At 39.2% G+C, this 23,160-nt stretch overlaps 1 protein-coding gene across 10 annotated transcripts in view; it reads left to right on the top strand.

The window, feature by feature from the left end:
* The window catches only part of LOC127432026 (abl interactor 1), a 95,350-nt gene that overhangs the window by 9,868 nt on the left and 62,322 nt on the right, over positions 1-23,160 (top strand). For 9 of the 10 annotated variants that reach the window (XM_051682779.1, XM_051682781.1, XM_051682782.1 and 6 more), the window contains exon 2: positions 15,733-15,900. In XM_051682779.1, the coding sequence (XP_051538739.1) occupies positions 15,733-15,900 (168 nt within the window). Of the gene's footprint in view, positions 1-3,905; positions 4,012-15,732; positions 15,901-23,160 lie in introns of all 10 variants that reach the window. The other variant, XM_051682780.1, reaches the window with a different exon arrangement.

The following is a 23,160-nucleotide window of genomic DNA, read 5'->3' as shown; positions in this document are numbered from 1 at the left end:
AAATTATAATAAACTCTTATTTAGCACTATATTCAATTTCATACAAAACTAAAAAAATTATATTGTATTTAGCAGTTTCTTCAGATTTCTGTTATCAAATTTTAGTAATTTATTTGCACATGAAGAAATTGTTCATATATTAGGAAGAAGGAAATAACAGTACACACAGTAGTCCAGCAACCATGGATGGCATGTGCGCATTACCAATCGCATTTACTTAAAAAATACAGAATCAAACTAATTGCACAGTGCATAGTGAATAAGACATACAGCACACGTGAAGCGCTTTTACCTTGGGCTGCATCTGAAAATGTAGGCAGCTGACTTGCTACATTGCTGCCTAAACAGTTAATGGCTTAACTGACATCTGTTTTGAATAAATAAAACTCTTTAAGGAAACTGGTCTCCGAACAGTTTGAAAAGCACCTTATTTTCATCCTACCGCCATATACAGCCTCCTGAGGCAGCATTTTCCTGGTTTCGGATGCAGCCTTGAAGTTGCAATCACATGCTCGTGCAGATCCAGCACGAGCCTCAATCTCCTGACAGTATAAACGGCCAGGATCGCCTACTTGAATTGTCATCATGATTTGTGAATCAGAGGAACTTTTGATCCTGATACTTAACTTTTTGATTCTGGCTGATAGAATATGCACTTCAGAGGAACATATGAGGTGAGCGCTTGACAGGAAGAAAACGCTGGATTTTTGTGAGGTTCGTGAATGACATCTGTTTAAACGAGATATCTGCATATTTGCAAACGTATAATACCAATATATATAATAATGATATTTGCCTTTTATCATTAGAAAAGTTACAGGAAACTGTTGGTGAGAGGCTGTTAGAATACATGCTTTAGAGGTAAATAAATGAGCGTTCCAAAGGATGCTGGATCTGCTGAAGTTGTGTGAGGTTGGTTTATTACATCTGTTTAAATGAGATATGCGCATATTTGCAGACGGTATATGATATTAGTTTTACTGATATTTGCCTTTTAATCATTAGACAAGACAGTTAAAAGTTACAGGGAACTGTTGAGGAGAGAGAGGGATAATGAAACAGGTGAGCACTTTAACATTAAAAGCTCAAACGCGTCTACCTCGGCTCTGATATGCGGACCATTTAAATGAGACTGTTGCTCACCAGTCTATTATTGTAGTAACACGATGGCACGTAACAACAAAATGAACCGTGACTGGCCGTTTACATGTCTCAGTCACTTCACATGCAAATAGGCCCTCAAGAAACAAATCGGCCAAACGGGAAAATTTAGCGGCCAATGCTGATAATGAAAAAAGTCAGAATATTGGACAAATTTATCAGCCTCTGCAATATATCGGTCGACTACTATTTTGGTCTACAAAGTGGCGACACGCAGTTAAGCCGTTGCTGTCATGAAGAAGCACTAGAAGATGTAATCACAGGTAAACAACAGAAGACATAGGTGAAAACAGAGGATGTGCACTCAAGAACGTGTGTGTGTGAGGAGGTCAGGAGATACCTGCATTTGTATAACTTGAGATGTATTTATGGGTCTAAACTCTTGAAGAGAAATAGTCCAGTATCTGATAGCAGTCATAGTGTGCATGGGTCATCCGCCTATGCATGCACTCAAAGTCAAATGAAAGGCTAGTGTTCGGCTTTACACAAATGCTAAGCATTTGTGTCAAAGCTGAAGTATACTTTGGGCTGAACAGTGACTCTTGTGTCACCTTGTCATTGGTCAAGCCAACCCCCTATCCTTGCTCTTTTCTTGTCAATAGACATCACAGTGATTTAAAAGGTATTGTCAAAAGAATTTCAGCTGTTCATTTGGGAGAAGTTGCCATCTTAATATGATAATCAACATTTTCTTTGAAGTAGGTGTAGTTGTCTTCCATTGCCAAACAAGGCAGTTCTAGTTGTAACTTTTATTTGTGTAGCTGTAGCAAGTCAGCATTTCTTTCCTCCACCCATCACCTCCCTTTATCGCAGGGCGTTGCTTTTGTGACCGAGGAAGAGATAAGAGAGATTGATGCCTTTTGTCTTTTAGGAATCCTTCTTGTTCTGTGGGAAGTTTCTTGAGGTATCCGGAGACTCCAATCAAACATTGTTTCTGTGTGAAATGTCCTTGAAATGAAGCTGTTTTTGGAAAGATCTGCCAGTTTAACCAAAACAGGCAGCTTGGAGGACTATTTGAGAATGTTGCATCTGAATGAGTCCTGCTGTCACGACTAGACGGTCACTTTGTGTGTTTTTTGCAAGAGTATATATGGAAATAAAACTCAACAAATGGACCAAAACAGCAGTGACTCGACCATGGGTTAGTTGCACAAGACGCCATGTTTGATTTCTGTTTTAGAGAGTGTGCGCATAGCCACTAGAGACCGCTGAAAATAGCATTTTATATGAGGTGTTTACAGAAAAGGGATTTAAAATGTATTGTAGTGTCGCAATGAAAACACAGGAGGCCGATCTCATAAACAGTGTGTTTATTTAAGTTTGTTGTTGGCCACAGCCATGGCGCACACTCTGTAATTGTTAGGTGCAACACACTTGAAACAGTGGTGGATCCCTTTTGCACACATTCTTCCCCTTTACACACACATACTGTACACAAAACATTCAGGAACATCTCTGAATGCAAGCCAGTTAAATGCATAACACAACACATTTCTCGTAACATTTCAACACGTTACAGTATGTATGCAGTTACACTGACTGGCCAAAAAAAAAGTTGCATACTCTATTTTGTTGGACCGCCTTTAGCTTTGATTACAGCGCACATTTTTCATGGCATCGTTTCAACAACCTTATGCAACATCACAACATTTATTTCTGTCCAGAGTTGCATTAATTTTTGGCTGAGATCTTGAACCACTCCTTAAAGTCTTCTCCAGCACATCCCAAAGACTTTCAATGGGGTTAAGGTCAGGACTCTTTGGTGGACATGATGTGTGAAAATGATTTCTCATGCTCCCTGAACCACTCTTTCACAATTTGAGCCTGATGAATCTTGGCATTGTCGTCTTGGAATATGCCCGTGCCGTCAGGGAGGAAAAAATCCATTGATGGGATAACCTGGTCAATCAGTACATTCAGGTAGTCAGCTGACTTCATTTTATTGCTGCATAATGTTGCTGAGCCTAGACCTGACCAACTCCAGATCATAACACTGCCTCCAGAGGCTTGTACAGTGGGCATTATGCATGACGGTTGCATCGCTTCATGTGCTTCCCTTCTTACCCTGATGCTCCCATCACTTTGGAATAGGATACATCTGACTCATCAGACCACATGACATTTTTCCATTGCTTCACAGTCCAATCTTTATGCTTCCTAGCAAATAGAAGTTTTTTTTTTCTCGATTAGTCTCACTATCAAGTGGCTTTCTTGTGGCCACACAGCTGTTTAGTCCCAATCCTGTAAGTTCTCGTCACATTGTGCATGTGGAAATGCTCTTACTTTCACTATTAAACATAGCCGTGAGTTCTACTGTCATTTTTTTATGATGTGACTTAAAGGGTTTGAGTGATCTCCAATCACGATCATTCAGGATTTTTTTCCGACCACATTTCTTCCACAAAGATGATGGTTCACCACTATCCTCCCAGGTTTTAATAATGCGTTGGACAGTTCTTAACCCAATTCCAGTGATTTCAGCAATCTCCTTAGTTGTTTTCTTTGCTAGATGCAGGCCAATAATTTGCCTCTTCTGAAACACAGTAACATCTTTTCATGACCATGGGATATGTCTTCCGACATGTTTGTTTATTTTTTTTTTTTAAGAAATGAGAAGCTACACACTGCATCATTTAGGGTTAAAAGAATTGTTGCCAGTTTAAACATAGTAATCACTGCAATAATGATCCAATCACAGGCTCTTAAGTGTCTGCTTATTTAAATCCAAACTTTTTTTTGGCCAGGCAGTGTACATCGATGACTATGAAGATAAGAAATGATAACAAACATCAGAAACGGTGGTGGCTCATCTCAGTTTCTGTGGACATGCTAGGCTTTGATACAGATTTGGTAAGATATACAGTTTTAAGTTGGATATACAACAGCAGTGTAAATAATGTAAGAGAAGTCAAATGCTTGACAACCGTGTTTCTGTTAATGCCTTGCTTCTGATTGCACACATCTGCAATTTTAGTCACTTTTTGGTAACACTTTACAATAAGGTTCAATTAATAAACCATGGTGAATGAATTTGGTATAATGAACTAACAATGAAAACATTTTTACAGCATTACTCTAGGTTAATGTTTCATTTAAATATTCTATCATTCATTGTTAATTACCGTTCATATTGCCTCATGTTAATGTATAGATAGAAATGAACATTATCTCCTGTCACTAAACCACTCACCTCTCTTTCTTTACTTGAAAACATGCTGAAGCTGGTCTCAACCAAGTCTCCTTTGGAAGTCTCTTCTCAAAGCAACAATAAAGCCCCGCTTACACCATGATCACTGTGTGATCTCACTCAGTTTCAATGAGCGCTCATACGACCGGACGTAAACATGCACGCTAGGGTTGCCACGATGTACAGGGTTACCGGTTTTACTTGGCACAAGGGACAACACCGGTGTGAAATTTTATACCGGGTAAAAGGGGAAACATTATGAATGGAACTTCCAATATCAATACAATAGCCAAACAAATAGAAAAGCCTTAAATAAAGAATAGTTGCCTAATGAAGAGTTTGCTACCCATGATAAATGAACCTAAATAACGCATTGAAAGTCAGATGTTCCTTACCAATGTATCAAATTACACAGGCAGAAAAGTGTGTGCACTGACAGAAGTCGTTTAATTGCAGGTAGCGAATATAATGTGCATGGTGGGTAACTGTAAGACGTCTCGGATTCGAAATGACACAAGAAATGCTGTTAGACACACAGACACACGCTTGAAGAAAAACACTTTATTATATTTTTAAGAACAGATGACAGAAAAGCCATCTATGTGCATGTCTGACGTGCTGTTTGTACGGAGGCGTGCAGTCTCGTGGAACATGCATATGTAAAGGGTTCTCTTTCTTTATTTCAGTCTTCTGAAAAAAATGTGCAAGAATAGTATCGTCTATTAGAATGCTGTAAATGATCTTAGACATTTCATTGTGAGCACAACTCTGCAGGGTCACTTTATATACAGTTGTGCTCAAATGTTTGCATACCCTGCCAGAAATTGTGAAATTTTGGCATTGATTTTGAAAATATGACTGGTCTTTTATTTAAGGATAGTGATCATATGAAGCCATTTATCATCACATAGTTGTTTGGTTCTTTTTTAAATCATAATGATAACAGAAATCACCCAAATGGCCCTGATCAAAAGTTTACATACCCTTGAATGTTTGGCCTTGTTACAGACACACAAGGTGACACACACAGGTTTAAATGGCAATTAAAGGTTAATTTCCCACACCTGTGGCTTTTTAAATTGCAATTAGTGTCTGTGTATAAATGGTCAATGAGTTTGTTAGCTCTCACATGGATGCACTGAGCAGGCTAGATATTGAGCCATGGGGAGCAGAAAAGAACTGTCAAAAGACCTGCATAACAAGGTAATGGAACTTTATAAAGATGAAAAAGGATATAAAAAGATATCCAAAGCCTTGAAAATGCCAGTCAGTACTGTTCAATCACTTATTAAGAAGTGGAAAATTTGGGGATCTCTTGATACCAAGCCAAGGTCAGGTAGACCAAGAAAGATTTCAGCCACAACTGCCAGAAGAATTGTTTGGGATACAAAGAAAAACCCACAGGTAACCTCAGGAGAAATACAAGCTGCTCTGGAAAAAGTTGTTGAGTAACAGCTGGGTTGCTCCATTGATCCTGCACTATTCATTCAATTGTTTTCAATAAGTATGCTTGTTAAATATTCGCAAACGTTGATTCAGTGAATGCGTGTTATATTCTATATTTAAAGTACAATGATCATAATGCAAGGCGAGCACATTGCAGATAAATGCCCCTTTTCAGTGGAGTTTAACTTCGGATTTGGAATCGATTAAGTATTTTAAATGGGTCGTATAAACACATTTTTTCTGAAGGTTGGTTAGATTAGTCGACTTCAAAATTTCTGTTTAAATGTCAGTGAAATTAGTTGCTCGGCACATCCCCATTAAGGTATCATGAACTAACAGTTAACGATATCCTCTTTTTTTTTTTTTTTTTTTTTTATATAATATATACAGGTGCATCTCAATAAATTAGAATGTCGTGGAAAAGTTCATTTATTTCAGTAATTCAACTCAAATTGTGAAACTCGTGTATTAAATAAATTCAATGCACACAGACTGAAGTAGTTTAAGTCTTTGGTTCTTTTAATTGTGATGATTTTGGCTCACATTTAACAAAAACCCACCAATTCACTATCTCAAAAAATTAGAATATGGTGACATGCCAATCAGCTAATCAACTCAAAACACCTGCAAAGGTTTCCTGAGCCTTCAAAATGGTCTCTCAGTTTGGTTCACTAGGCTACACAATCATGGGGAAGACTGCTGATCTGACAGTTGTCCAGAAGACAATTATTGACACCCTTCACAAGGAGGGTAAGCCACAAACATTCATTGCCAAAGAAGCTGGCTGTTCACAGAATGCTGTATCCAAGCATGTTAACAGAAAGTTGAGTGGAAGGAAAAAGTGTGGAAGAAAAAGATGCACAACCAACCGAGAGAACCGCAGCCTTATGATTGTCAAGCAAAATCGATTCAAAAATTTGGGTGAACTTCACAAGGAATGGACTGAGGCTGGGGTCAAGGCATCAAGAGCCACCACACACAGACATGTCAAGGAATTTGGCTACAGTTGTTGTATTCCTCTTGTTAAGCCACTCCTGAACCACAGACAACGTCAGAGGCGTCTTACCTGGGCTAAGGAGAAGAAGAACTGGACTGTTGCCCAGTGTTCCAAAGTCCTCTTTTCAGATGAGAGCAAGTTTTGTATTTCATTTGGAAACCAAGGTCCTAGAGTCTGGAGGAAGGGTGGAGAAGCTCATAGCCCAAGTTGCTTGAAGTCCAGTGTTAAGTTTCCACAGTCTATGATGATTTGGGGTGCAATGTCATCTGCTGGTGTTGGTCCATTGTGTTTTTTGAAAACCAAAGTCACTGCACCCGTTTACCAAGAAATTTTGGAGCACTTCATGCTTCCTTCTGCTGACCAGCTTTTTAAAGATGATGATTTCATTTTCCAGCAGGATTTGGCACCTGCCCACACTGCCAAAAGCACCAAAAGTTGGTTGAATGACCATGGTGTTGGTGTGCTTGACTGGCCAGCAAACTCACCAGACCTGAACCCCATAGAGAATCTATGGGGTATTGTCAAGAGGAAAATGAGAAACAAGAGACCAAAGAATGCAGATGAGCTGAAGGCCACTGTCAAAGAAACCTGGGCTTCCATACCACCTCAGCAGTGCCACAAACTGATCACCTCCATGCCACGCCGAATTGAGGCAGTAATTAAAGCAAAAGGAGCCCCTACCAAGTATTGAGTACATATACAGTAAATGAACATACTTTCCAGAAGGCCAACAATTCACTAAAAATGTTTTTTTTATTGGTCTTATGATGTATTCTAATTTTTTGAGATAGTGAATTGGTGGGTTTTTGTTAAATGTGAGCCAAAATCGTCACAATTAAAAGAACCAAAGACTTAAACTACTTCAGTCTGTGTGCATTTAATTTATTTAATACACGAGTTTTACAATTTGAGCTGAATTACTGAAATAAATGAACTTTTCCACGACATTCTAATTTATTGAGATGCACCTGTATATATATATATATATATATATATATATATATTAGCATTTATTAACTTGCTTTGCTTTGTTTATGTTGGTTAATAAATATTTTTTTTTTCATTGTTAGTTCACGTTAGTTCCATTGTTAGGGTTAGGGGTCAACTGCTTTTAATATGCTTAGCTGATCACATGCCTGTATAGAACATGAATCAATCATTTCACAACTTATATAGTTTAAAGTTATATCAAACACCACAAAAACCTATTACTAAAAAAATGCCACATTTATTTAGTGGAGTGAATTATCTCTAGATGATGTTACTCTGTCATTTAGATATGTTCACTGATTTGTTCAGTTACATTTTTTATAAATTACACCTTAACCAGTAGGTGGCAACAAATTAAGGTCTTTTATTTATTTTGAGTGAGTCATTTAACCATTGATAAATCACAGAGTCGTTCACAACCGATACAAGTAATTATACTTGCATAGAGAACTCTGTGTTTAAGAATCATAAGCTTTTTCCGCACAAATTACAACAAAGCATAGATATTGGTTCGTGTACTGCTGTGCAGGACTATACAAAAGTGATTCCATTACGTCCTGATGGCATTGTAATGTCATCAGTCATTTTTACTCATAATTCATCCAGCCATTTTCTTTCCTTGTTGAATGAGATTACCAAAATAAACGAACGACGTACCACCTCCTCTCCTTCAGTCTGTCAACAGATCCTGATCCTCGCTCTTTCAGTGAAGGGGCGTATTCGTTCAGTGGGTCAAACCAATGATATGCTCCTTCACAGCCCCCACTTGAATGCTATTGGCTCACGCTATAGTCAGTCAGGCATGAAAAGCCACCAATGCAGTCTGATGCTTTAAACTAGAACTCATTGTTTTCCAAAGGGAGAGACTTCGGTGAACTAGAAATATGAGTCTGGAGCTGAACAAGTATGATTCATTTACTTCAAAGATTTGTTCAGAAAGACTGATTCGTTTACGAACATAACATCACTATTGCGTGCAGTGTAGAAAGCACTCAGCTGACAGGGGCTAGCAAGCAATACGTTGCTTCAAAAATATTAATAAATCATGTGAAATTGCAGGTGCGCCGCTGCTAAATGCATATAGGGGAAACACTTTGCAGTCTTGCTTGAATGTAGTTTCACTTATACTCTAATCCTCACTAAACTAAAGCTAATAGGAACTTGGTCTATTTTAAGTCTTGTGTCTCCTAAACAATATGGCTTGCGGATCTTCATTGTGCTTCATTTCTGCTTTTCTGTATGTTAAGAGACACTTTATAAGCAGTTTTCTAAGTACGTTTGAGGAAGAAATAGACCTATTTGGAAATGAGAAATGCCATTCTTACTGAATTTGGGGCCTACTGCCCTGAGCCAGTAGCGGTTTTAACCACCACGCAATTGCGTGGGGCCCTGGACATCAGGGGGTCCCTGCCTGGTAGGAAAGCTCCACAAAAAAATGCTTGAGGGGTAACCAGTTGTTTTGGGTACACATGCTAAAACACTGTTGTCAGCGCTCTCAGAGCGATTCACGTTAGAAGCTGCCGGGTTAGAGTCAGTTTTTCAAGAATGACTTTGGGTTCGGGTTTGTAAGTTATGAAAAAATTGGCCTTCCTATCTTGTTTCGCCCACGCGCTTTCACTCGCAGATACGTGCTAACAGATGAGTTAGGGGCCGTTCACACTGAACGTGTTTTTGCGTGCATCTGCTCAATTTTCCATTGTTTTCCTTTGTAAACACGCTGGACGAACATCCTTGACTGCTGCACCGCATCTCGCTATTTCTTTAGTGTCTCACGCAGGACTGGCACATTTTTAGACACTGGGTCAAGTTAAGAACTTCAGGTTTCTAAAACGCATGTTGAGACTGTTTCATTCGTTGCACTGCGTCTAGATTGTTTTTAGTGCAGGTGTCACAAAGATTTAACATTCTGAACAAGTTCAGGTGACAAAGAGGGGACTGTTACAATTTTTAACATTATTCCAGATTATTCTGCACCAAGAAAAGATTCAGCGCTTGATAAACGGCAATGTTTTTTTGTTTTTTTCTTCTGCTCTAGAGTGCTGAGGGGCTGCCATGCCTTGTATGTTTACTGTTACAATACTGTTACGAATGTTGCCTATGATGCTTACAAAAAATACAGCCTTTAGCAACGCAGTGAACAGTACACTGCAGCATCAGAATATAAGCTCCAGGTGAAAGTAAATAAGACAGGAATATATTACTGTTGTATACAACAAATCCTCAAAGTAATAATAATACTGTATCATATTATAATGACAAACTGGACAACAATAAATAATTGTTGTGTTATAATATTAATAAATGACAACTGAATTCCAAAATGTTACTGGGCGAAGTAGTAGGTTTTGCACACACGGTTCATTAAAAATTAAAGAGAAAAAAGTGTTTTGTACAAATATGTAGTTTTTTTTTAAATTTTTATCATTGTAATGTGGAAAAAATGAAAATATGCATTAATTATCTTTGACTAGATTTTTATTTAAACGTTTTGAATGTACTTGGCTGCAACAGCTGATAGGATGAATTTAGAATTATAATTTAAAATCAGTTTGATGTAATTTAAGCAAAATTATTTGAATTAGGGCCATGGGTTGGTCATTTGCTTGGGGCCTCAGAAATGTGTAAACCTGCCCCTGCATTGGGCGGTCTGTTACCAATTGATTATTTCATAATTTCTGTTGTCCGAGGGGATATAAATGAGAAATCTTTAAAAAGATCTAGACTAAGTTTAAGTGTCAAGTTTGTAGAAAAGTAATCTTTGTGCATTTTGGTTCATAATAATACTACTACTACTACTAATAATAATAATTAAAAAAACTTTATAGCATTTTCTACAAAAAAATTGTTTAGTGGCTTTAGAAATGTCATGTTGTGTAACCATCAGGTAGAATTTATTAATATACTTTCCTTGCAACTTGAATACACAAGAGTGTATGCAACTTAATTAATATACATTTAAAAAAATATATATATATATACACCGATCAGCCACAACATTAAAACCACCTGCCTAATATTGTGTAAGTCCCCCTCGTGCCGCCAAAACAGCGCCAACCCACATCTCAGAATAGCATTCTGCAGGTTGAATTTCCTCAGCTGGCAAAGGAAGTACAACCTCCACTGGGCCTTTTTCACAATGGAGTCAATGTGGGTCTCTCACTACAAGTCCTGTGAGATGGTAGTGCCCAGGAACCTGAATGACTCCACTGCTGCCACAGTGCTGTTTAGAATGGTGAGGGGGGGAGGGGGGGGTCAGTGTTGGGGTGTTCCTTGTAAAGTCCTCAATCATCTCCACCGTTTTGAGTGTGTTCAGCTCAAGGTTGTTTTGACTGCACCAGACAGCCAGCTGTTCAACCTCCCTTGTGTATGCAGACTCATCGTCATCTTGGATGAGGCCGATGACAGTGGTGTCATCTGCAAACTTTAGGAGCTTGACAGAGGGGTCCTTGACGATGCAGTCATTGGTGTAGAGGGAGAAGAGTTCTGGGGAGAGCACACATCCCTTGGGGGCACAAGTGCTGATTGTACAGGTGCTAGAAGTGAGTTTCTCCTGTTTCACAAGCTGCTGCCTGTCCGTCAGAAAGCTGGTAATCCACTGACAGATAGACATGGGAACAGAGAGTTGGTGTAGTTTAGTCTGGAGTATAGCTGGGATGATGGTGTTGAAAGCCAAAATGAAGTCCACAAAAAGGATCCTTGCATATGTCCCTGGTCTGTCCAGATGTTGCAGGATATGATGCAATCCCATGTTGACTGCATCATCCACAGACCTGTTTGCTCGATAAGCAAATTGAAGGGGATCTAGAAAGGGTCCAGTGATGTTCTTCAGGTGGGCCAACACCAGTCTCTCAAATAATTTCATTACCACAGATGTCAGGGCGACAGGTCTGTAGTCATTAAATCCTGTGATTTTTGGTTTCTTTGGGACAGGAATAATGATTGAGCATTTGAAGCAGCATGGGACTTCACACTGCTCCAGTGATCTGTTGAAGATCTGTGTGAAGATGGGGGCCAACTGGTTAGCACAGGATCGAAGACACGCTGGTGAGATGCCATCTGGGCCTGAAGCTTTCCTCGTCCTTTGTTTACGAAAGACACGGCTCACATCATCTTCACAGATCTTAAGTGCAAGTTGAGTAGCAGGAGGGGGGTTGTAGGAGGTGTTGGTGTTTGTGTGAAGTGAAGGTCAGAATGGGAGTGGGGTGTGAGATTGGGCCTTTCAAATCTGCAGTAGAACACATTCAGGTTGTCAGCCAGTTGTTGGTTCCCTACAGGGTTGGGGGTAGGAGTTCTGTAATTTGCGAGTTGTTTCATGCCACTCCACACTGACGCAGGGTCGTTAGCTGAAAACGTGTTTTTCAGCTTCGAGTATCTTTTAGCCACTCTGATTTCCTTATTCATGTGTTCCTGGCCTGATTGTACAAGACTTTATCCCCACCTCTGTAAGCATCCCTCTTTGGCCTGATGAAGCTGCCTGAGTTCTGCTGTAAACCATGGTTTGTCGTTGTTGAACTTTAAATAAGTCCTAGTAGGAATGCACATATCCTCACAGAAACTGATATATGACGTAACAGTATCTGTGAGCTCGTCCAGGTCTGTCAAAAACACTCCAATCCGTGCAGTCGAAGCAGACTTGTAGTTCCCACTCTGCTTCATTGGTCCATCTCTTTACAGTCCTTACTACAGGCTTAGCAGAGTTTAATTTCTGCCTGTAGGTTGGAAGAAGATGAACCAGACAGTGATCAGAGAGTCCCAAAGCTGCTCTAGGGACAGAGCGATATGCATCCTTTATTGTTGTGTAGCAATTATCCAGTATATTTCTGTCTCTGGTTGGGCATTTAATGTGCTGTTTGTATTTGGGCAGTTCACGTGTGAGATTTGCTTTGTTAAAATCCCCAAAAATAATGAGAACTGAGTCCGGGTATTGTTGTTCTGTGTCTGTGATTTGATCAGCCAGCTGTTGCAGCGCGGCATTCAAACACGCGTTTGGCGTGATATACACACTCACCAGAATAAACGTGGAAAACTCCCGTGGCGAGTAGAAAGGCTTACAGTTAATAAAGAGTGCTTCCAAATTAGGACAGCACATCCTCTTTAACATTGTTACGTCTGTACACCAACTTTCATTGATGTAAAGCATGTTCCACCACCTCTTGTTTTCCTCGTTAACTCTGCGATGCGATCTGCTCTGAACAGCTGAAAGCCCGGCAGATGTAATGCGCTGTCCGGAATGGCTTCACTCAGCCAGGTTTCTGTGAAGCACAAGGCAGTAGAGGTTGAAAAGTCCTTGTTTGTGCGGGTGAGGAGATGTAGTTCGTCTGTTTTGTTAGGAAGAGAGCGGAGATTCGCAAGATGAATGTTCGGCGGGGCTGTTTGAAAGCCGCGCCGATGGAGCCTGACCAACGCACCGGCTCGTCTCCCTCGCCTGCGTCTCCTAGCGCGTTTAAACAACACAGCCGCGCCTCCGACTAAAATGTCCAGCAGAACGTCGGAATATTCAAAAACCGGGAAAAGATTGTCTGGTATAAGCTGTTGAATGTTCAGCAGTTCGTCTCTGTTAAAACTGACTGGAAAAAGATTACTAAACACAGGACAAACAAACAAAAACAACAAAACAATAGGAGCGCTCCACACCGAGGCGGCCATCATGATGTATACTCTTACATTCTTCTCACCACAATTGTACAGAGCGGTTATCTGAGTTACCGTAGACTTTGTCAGTTCAAACCAGTCTGGCCATTCTCTGTTGACCTCTCTCATCAACAAGGTATTTCCATCCACAGAACTGCCGCTCACTGGATGTTTTTTTGTTTTTCACACCATTTTGAATAAATTCTAGAGACTGTTGTGTGAAAATCCCAGGAGATCAGCAGTTACAGAAATACTCAAACCAGCCCATCTGGCACCAACAATCATGCTACGCTCCAAATCCTAAAAGTCTTAAATTCTGTTTTGATGAAGAAAGAAACTCATTATCAGCAAATTTTCATTTTTGGGTGAACTATTCCTTTAAGGGATACGAGATTACAACCTACCATTATGGGACATTCAGTCCTTTTTGATGTCGTCTGTGGAGAATTTTGAAACCGATTAACATGTCTTGTTTAGCAACATTAACAATGAACTCCATCTCAATCTTTTGCAAGTGAACAAGTTTTAAAATGTTCATCTTTAGTTGGTTTTCAGTTGAGCACTCTGAACTTTTGTGTAGGTGTACATGCATTGATTTACAACATTTCCAAAGAATGTGTAAAATCTGAAGTTTCCAAAGAAAGACTGAGGGATGAGAATCTCTAGCATAACAATGTTCATTTTTGTTGCCAAGCATGTGCTAATTAGCCGCTTTTTTGACCACAGAGCAGTTTTGCTCTGTATTTCAGTGGAGCATCAGTAACGTAATATTATTTCATACCACATAATTTGCTATGGGGAATACTTGTAGAGCTGCAGTTCCCATGTGTAAATGCTATTTTGAGTGTGTCCTGATGTGTTTAATACACTTAGTGTCTTCACTAAAACTTGGCTGCTGCTGTTTTACAGTTCTCTGGAGGATTCCCTCCTTCATACTTTCAGGCCAGTTACTCTTCTACACATCTGGTCCATGCATTCCTTCAAAAACAAGGCCAAAATCTGTATACCCGATTTATCAAACTGGCAAGCTTAGTAGAGCTTTACAGTTCACACAAGTATAGTTGTACATACAGTTTTATTGTTCCAGTCATGTTAAGCACATACTGAGTTTTGCTTTGAAGAAATATAGACTGTGGTTTGCTTTCCCACAGCAGGTGTTTTGGTGTTGTTTTACCTGCTTTTGCAAGGTTTTAAAGGGCCAGCTCTGATGAGGCTTACATGAGTGGTGGTTTACCTTTGTGAAAGTAGGGTTTACCACTGAGTTAGGCCAAATGGAGAACTTAGAAAATACCACACCTAAAAGCAGAGTTTCCTTGGTGTGCGGTTGTGGTTCATGCAGATGTTTGTTTCAGAACAAATTTCCTGTGCACTACGAAGTCATTTACACTCATATAAAGTGAGTAAAACCAAGATCATCCCCATACAGTTTGTAGTCTGATATCTAGCTTTGCAGCTTTGAAGTTTGTTAATGAGTCCCATGCTGCATATCTCTGCTGTGTGTGATGATCTCATGTTTTTTTTGTTTTTTTTGCCAGTATGCACAATGACCTTTTGATATTGACAACAGAACTATTCATAACTGTTTTCAATACAAATCAATGTTAGCAATTCACAGTTAATGTAATTTTAATGTAATGTTGGTAACTTTATAAAATGGTTCCTTTCTTTAACAATAGTTAATGCATTAGGTATCATGAACAAACAATTAACAATATATATTTACAGCATTTAGTAATTATAATGTTAAATTAAATGACAATTGTTCATTGTTAGTTCATAGTGAATTACCTAATGTGATACATCTTTGATATATTTTTCTTATTTTTGAACATATTGAACATACAGACACTATAACATTGACTCAACCAATGCCGTGAGTTGGAGGCGGGACTATCTGCTTATTCAGAAAGCTGTTTGAAAACAATAGTTCATTTTAATTTTTGTAAAGAATGTTTTTGTTTCAGTTCTTTGTTTATAACCAGGGACACTCACCTTTTGGCTAAAGTCACCTTTTTTTAAGCTTTTTTGCCCAATTATTTGGTACAGTTTTATTCGTTTTACTTATAAAATCACTTGAAATGGATACTTTAAGTTTAAACTTCTTTAAGTCTTTAAAAAAAATAAACCAGTTGCTCTAAAACATGGAAGACATGTGGAGATGTTGGTATCGGCACGCACATTTTGTATCGGTACATCCCTTGTGAAAGTGACTTATGTGTAAACTGAAGCGAATGCTGTTATAATGAAAATGTTGATGAACTTGTGTGTTTTTTTTTATTATTATTTATTTATTTATTTATTTATTTACCTTGACCTTCAGGCACAGGATAAGAGGAAAGCCTTGGAGGAGACCAAAGCGTACACCACCCAGTCCCTGGCGAGCGTGGCCTATCAGATCAATGCCTTAGCCAACAATGTGCTGCAGCTGCTGGATATACAGGCCTCACAGCTGCGCAGGATGGAGTCCTCCATCAACCACATATCTCAGGTCAGATAAACTTTGCTTTTTAATATCTCTTTCTCATTCTGTCTCCTTTCCCTTGCTTTGTCCTTGTCTGTCCAAAGTTTTCATAGTGTATTTGCACAACTCCTTCCCTTAGAACTGTCTCCATGTCAATCAATGTGACCGTCTCTGTAAGTGACTTGTTAATATCTGTCCTGTATTCTGTTCACTCATTCTGCCTCCCTGCGCATCTCTATATTTAACTCTGTCATTATGGAGATGAGAAACTCTCCCACGGAGTCCTTGTGTAAACCTCATCCCACTTCCATATGTTAGGTATTTTAGCTGCTGAAGTCATTAAAATCCAGAATCAAAAACACTTGTTTTTCTTCAATCGTGGCATTGAACTCTGTTGTGAAGGCTAACACACACACACACACACACACACACACACACACACACACACACACAAAACAACAATAAACCCAGAATTATTAGACTATTATTAGCTATTATCTGCCAGTAACATCATTGGGGTTTAATCTGCAGATCTTCATGCACATGTTGATTGGTTTAAATGGCAGACAGTGGAGGCTGTTTTCAGGTCTCCATTCATGTGTGTCTGGGACTCTCAGTGCTTTATGAATGGCTGTCAGACACAGACTCATTTAGAGGGTCAACAGGCCAGTTCTCATGTCCAGCACTGTCTGTCTGTCTTCACACACACCCTCTATTTACAGTGATTCATGAATCACTCCAAAGATAGACATGAGAATAAAGGGGTTTTATAGGGGAAACAGGGTTATGTCTGTGAGGCAGGCTAAAATAGTATCTCTAACTGCATTAACTTAAATCTAATATATAATGTATATTGTTGAAATTAGAATATGAAATTGGAATATGGCTGTTTTTGTTATGGAACATTAACAGTTTTGTTATGAGTCTTAAGAGAATTTGAGACTGTGGCTATTGACCTTGCTGTTGAACTTTCCTAAGTATAGTACATCATATTTATTTACTCTGTTTTCACACTTGGTTTGATTGCTTGGACCAAACAGTGTTTAGTTCCATCTTCCTTCTGCTCACAGAGGTCTCTTAGCATCTAGTGAGGCACTTACAAAAGAATCTGTTAATATTAAAATGCACACTGTTTGAAAAGTATAGCCACAAAACTTAAACATTGTAGATGTTAACATGATTTTAGTGTGATAAAATCACTTAATAAACTTATCTATGTAAAGTTATATCCAACATTAATACTTCGTTGCCATGAAGACGTAAAGCTGGCAAACGCCGATAAATCCCTGATTTCATTGCACTAAATTCACGTCAGTACATATAATGTTTACTTTTTGCGTCTTTAGTTTTTAAACTGTGTTTATTTTAACGTTTACAGACTGGCTCACTTCTGTGGTAAGTGCCTTACTGAAACCATGTTATTTACCTGTTCTTTAGTTTTTTGTTTTTTTAATAGGCCTGTGGGATTCATAATTTAGGATGAGTTTAAATTGTTTTTTGTAGCAATCAACATTATACCACAAATGCTGTCAATTGAGCTTAACTTGAATTGAATCTTGAACATTCCTTTAACATGACCATTTTAGCCAAGTAACAACTTGGGAAAAATGGTGCCATAAATGGAAAATGTTGTTTTCACATTACTTTATTTGCTCGTGTGTGTGTGTTTTGTTTTTGCTTTTGCTTTTACGGAGAATGCAAAATGGTCAATATAGGCAATTTCTATGAAAACAAACAGCAATGTGAAATGCATGATACAATAATAGGCAAATTATAAGCCAGCAATAGTGGTTAACTTAAGTTGTACTGCTTTCATACCAATTGCACACAGAGTACACATGAACTCACCAGTCACCTAGCTCTAGAGGGAAAACACCATGAAATCAACCCCATTTACTTTTCTTAATACATGCTCCTGTTCCTGCATGCCAAAGAAAAAATGTGTTATGTTTTATCATAATGTAATAACTTGCTCCACCTCTGAAAGGACCTTACTCTTTGACTAACGTCACCAAACTCTCTGCCTTTTTAACTGTGAGAAACTTAATTGTGACTAAAGGCTGGATTACACTAACCGACTTTAACATTGATTTTAGCCTTGGGTTGAGTCTATGCTTATCTGCTCCAGTCTGCAGTTTTTGGAATGGTTGGTGTTGACAGAATATCACATAGTAAATGATTTCACAGACTTCCATTTCTTACCCTTCGACTAATGATTCCATCTTGTTGGAGTTTATCAAACATTTTTGAAATTTTTGAGCAGATTATAGAGGAAATCGTGTAGTGTATGATACGGTGACCAGCCAATGGAAGTCAGGCATGCGGGACAAGAAGCTCAAGAAATGGAAATGGCGAGCAAGCACTCGAAGTGAAGCAAAGTTTATTCACAGGTGTGTTCCTGTGCTAGTTTGTGTTTGGATCGGATTGATTTAGCAATCGGGTATTGTGTGATCCTTTGTCATTTGGTGTGTGATACCCAGTTTTTATCCGTAGCCATTTAGAGTGCTTTTACGCTAACACTGTTTGGTGCACAACCAGATTTCGAATGACATCAAAGTTCGGTTCGTTTTGATGAAGTCAACACTGTTTTCCAAACTCTGGTGCGCACCCGCAAACCGCACCAGAGTCCGCTTGAAAAGGGGGTATGGTTCGCTGCTGATATAAATGCAATCGTACCATATTGCGGAAGTGAGCCGCTTTTGATGACGTATAATTTGTGTCTTTGCAGGCTCACAATTGCAATTATTACAGTATAATGCATTTCACATACCTGCATGTCTCCAAATAAATTGCCATCAGATTGCAGCTCATAATCTTCACATCTCTTGCAACACATCCGTGGCTCGCTGCAGACAAACGCTAACATTCATCACATCATTGCACTTTCAATACATCCACGGGAGACAAACACAAGTGTCGTTCTGTGCATGGCAAGTTTTCTTGGTAAATCCTAAGAGAAAAACTTTATTACTTGACACAGTGACGTCTTGAGTTGTTACCTAGTTACAGTGGTAAACAGCTGCCGCTTGTACTCATGCTGATGATGTAATTGAACCGTGGTTCGGACTGAAATAATCAGATGTGAACTGTGACCAGTCGGGGCAGCGGGAGGGGGAAGAAACAAACTCTGGTTCGGTCCAAGCAGTCGAACCAAGTGTGAAGGCACCCTTACATAGTCAGTAAGTGTATGAAACCTAGTTTGTTTTTAGAATCTGTTCAGATTTTAACAGTCGAGTAGTGAAATTCCAACTTTATCTGTGAGAAACATCAACTAATCAATCAACTCCGTAAATGTAGCTCCAAATACAAGTTCTCTACATCAGAACATTACATGTGAATTCTGTAATCATGTAACATCAGGATTGACAGCTGTCCTGTTCCACTGAAAGGTTACTTATGGCAATAAATTATCTCTAATTTGCTGAGGCACACCCAAAGCTGTGCTGACAGAGGATGTTCCCATCTTTACAGTATTTCGAACTGTTCCGTCTTCCTCTGACTGCCTATTAAACAGACCACACCACCAGCATGTGGCCAAATTAGATTTGAACATCAGTGCAGCACACTAATGGGCTGCTGTATTAGGCCTGGTGTTTACTCTGAATGTTTTCATCACAGCTTCACACTGAATGTGTTATCGTGGGTCTCTATCTGTTTTGTTGGATTCGGCCCTGACCCCTCGGTGTGGGAGGCTGAAGTGCTGATACCTAGTCCAGCACATGAAGTGACTGCTAAGAGATTGTGAACAGTGAACACTTTGTCTGGGTAGCTGAAAACTTGGCAACATGACGAAAGTCTTTCTTGTTTTACTGTTTTCCTTCTTCATAGTTGTGAGGTGCAGAAGTCTTTCTGTTGCATGTATCTCAGAGGAGAGACAGTGTTGGCTAAATGAAGGCAACTATTATTGGAGTTTAAAAAGCTGCACACTTTAAAAACCAATCTGATGCATATTCCCCTCAGGGCACTTTAACTTCGGAACTTTTGTAACAGCAGCAATTATTGGTTGTACATCTAACAGATACTATGGAAAGCTTAGTGTTAGGGAGTTACTAACTAAAATTGACACCACTAACTTAAAGAAATAGTTCACCTATAAATTAAAAGTCTGCAATAATTTACTAGCTCTCATGTTCCAAACTTGTTTGACTTTCTTATGCAGAACTCAAAAGGAGATGTTTTAATGAAAATTGCCGGCCGACTTTTCAGTACAAAGGCAATGGATAATGCCTTAAATTTAAATCATAAATTCTCAAAAATGTTATGACTAAACAATGCAAGCTCGGTCATAGTGGCTTGTGTGTTCATGCGAGAACTTGCTTTGTTTAGGGATAAAAACAAGGCAATGTTGTTCATAAGCCCCTTTCCAACCTAAAGTTCTGGTACTCCCCAAGAGAGACTTTTTGAAAAGTGAACTTCTACATTCCTGAAGAGACTTTTCCCTCTTGCATTCACACCCACAAAGGGAACCCCTGTGATGACGTATTCTAGTGTCAACTCTTTTTCTTTTGACGTTGTTTACACGTGTAATACGATACCGGAAAAAATAACAACAACACGGATGGATGACACCAGGATCATAGCTATGCTTATTAGACCTGTTTTACACAAACTGTATCAGCAGGTAATAATATGTATACTGGGCGCATGGGCCACTTGGTGCTATGTCCTTGAAGTGGCTGCGAGATGAGAGTTGAGGTTATTTCTGTTATTACTTTTTAGGGAATTGGAAAACTATAGTGTGATCTTCTGAATAGCAGCTACAAGTTTTATTAATGGCGGCTGCAGACTTGTTGTTTTTCTTATTGGTTTATGCGTCATAAGCGTTTGGCCAATCACAGCACGTCCCACAGTTTCTCTACCCCCAAAAAATACCTACCCTGGAGAAGGAGCTTAAACAGTCCCTCTGAACAGCAAAGAGGAACTAGTTCCTATTATGTGAACACAATGGAAACGTAGTAGTAGTTTAAATAGTTCCCGAACCGTTAAATAGTTCCTGCAGTGGGAAAAGGCCTATAGTGGCTCGCGTGTTCATGCAAGAACTTGTTGTTTAGGGATAAAATCACAGAGCTTCCATGCCACTATGAACAAGCTTCGTCCATTTACTCATGAACATGCAACGGATTCACTGAAAACCTGCAGTTTCAGAGTAACCTCCCCACTAATGGAGAGCTTCATCAGGTTTGTTGCTATTTTTTTTATTTTTTATGGCAACACAGCCTCTAGTGATGTTTAAGCTCTGTTTAGTGCTGTATCACTCTTCACTTTCATCAGAGTGCTAGTTCCTAGTTGATAGGACTTTTGAAGTATCATAAACAAATGTAAAGACTCAACCCCAAGCCTTTTTAACTACAAATTCTTTCTTTCTCTTTCTGTCTTTCCTCTGCCCCCCTTTAGTCTGTGTTGTGCTCTTGGCAGATGAGTTTTTTCCAGACAGGAAATGGAGCTCCAGAGTTGAGCTTGTACAGCAGGCCTCCCCTGTGTTTCCTGACCATTATGGCCACAATGCGTTTGACTTGTGTGAATCTGGAAATGTGAAGATGTGCTAACTGTGATGATTAAGTGGGTTACATGGGGGTGAGGGGGAGGGGGGTGGGTTGTCTTATCAAATGTGTGACTGTTCCCTGCTCCTCTGTCTCCCTTTTAGCCCTTTTCCACTGAAATTGCAATGGTTCTTGTGCCGATCCTGTGCTTGTCTGGTTCATGGCCAGAGCAATCTGGAGCCTGTCGTGAACTGGCCGTGCTTTCCTACTGACTTAAGAGCCGAACAATGACATAATGGGTTAGTTTTACGTGACTTCCTCAGACATAAACAAACATGGTGCGTCACTGTGTTTGTGTAGCCTACTGTTTCAACTCCTGTTTTTTTTAGGACATATTTAAACATATGGAGAAATGCAATCCAACGTTATTCCAAGGACTTTAAACTGTAACAGTGGAATCATTATTAACATTGGTGTAGAATATGGTTATATTTGTCGATTTTTATATTTGGCCACCACCATTGTATCCTTGAGCAAGGCACTTAACTCCAAGTTGCTCTGGGGGTATTGTCCCTGTAATAAGTACACTGTAAGTCACTTTGGATAAAAGTGTCTGCCAAATGCATAAATGTTAATGTAATGTTAGGTTTACGTCTTGATTGAGTATCCCACAGGTTTACTTAACAGATAGCCGCGATCTTCCTAATTTAGTGTGTAGCTGGTCAAAAATCTCCTTACTGAACACAATGCACAAAATAAGATGAGAACAGTATAAGGAAAGCTAACAAAGTTGACAAATCTATTAACTTACTGAGTTCAGCATCAGAACACAGGCGTACATAATTTCTTGCTGTATCTCCTCGTAGTCTCTTTTTTTCCTTTGCGATCTCTTGGATTATCTCGGATTTCCGTAGAAGACCATATTGCAAGTAGAATGCTCATTTCATCCACATTTCCTGTTTTTTTTATTTTTTATTGTTGTTATAGAGTGATGAAGTACTCCTTGCTGCAGATGGTAGCTACTGTTGTTGTTTGTAAAAATTTTGTGACGAAACATTATCTCGCCCTTTTTGACGTAATTTGGTCTTGCATAGAGACCAGCTAGCTTTCGGGGCCAGTGCGGAACGAGTTTTTCCACCCCTAAACGGCCTTTTCTGCGGTGGAAACACGTAGAACAGTTCGAGAATTTGCACCGAACCATGTTTTTTGCTATTAGATCTTAGTGCTGCCTTTGACACCATAGAGCATGACACTCTTGGATAGACTTGAGAATTCAATTGGCATTAGTGGACAGGCATAAATGAGGAACTGTCACATCAAACACAAGTATGGTGTGCCACAAGGCTCTATATTAGTTCCTCTTCTGATCTCCATGGAATTTGTTTTTACAGTCACGTTTCACATCCCACCATGAACATTGTTTTTAAGGTGTAATGTTAACAATCTATCTCACTACCTCATTTTTGCATAAAGATATGTAGTTTTGCACATTTCTACCGACAAGTTTGTAAAACATCTTATTGGTCACCAGACTAGCTAGAAATCCAGACAGCAGCTCAACTCACAAATGCATTGCATTTCTCTGAGGAATGACTTCATTGCATTTGGCAAAGGAAAGCACAAACTATTTCTTGGCATCATGATGCTGTGTAGTCTGGCCCCATGACTTGTCATGGTAACAGCAGTTGGATTCTGAAGTGGATGCCTCTCACGCAAGTTGCACACAAATCATCTGTCTCCATTGGCGAGTTAAGTAAAAGAGATATTGAGAACACATTGTTTTTTTGTTTTTTCAGTTCTCTGTTGA

This window comes from Myxocyprinus asiaticus, chromosome 41 (assembly GCF_019703515.2).
Source record: "Myxocyprinus asiaticus isolate MX2 ecotype Aquarium Trade chromosome 41, UBuf_Myxa_2, whole genome shotgun sequence".
In the NCBI taxonomy this organism is placed as follows: Eukaryota; Metazoa; Chordata; class Actinopteri; order Cypriniformes; family Catostomidae; genus Myxocyprinus; species Myxocyprinus asiaticus.
The sequence above is the reverse complement of the archived record's forward strand: the minus strand, read 5'-3'. Positions and strand labels throughout refer to the sequence as shown.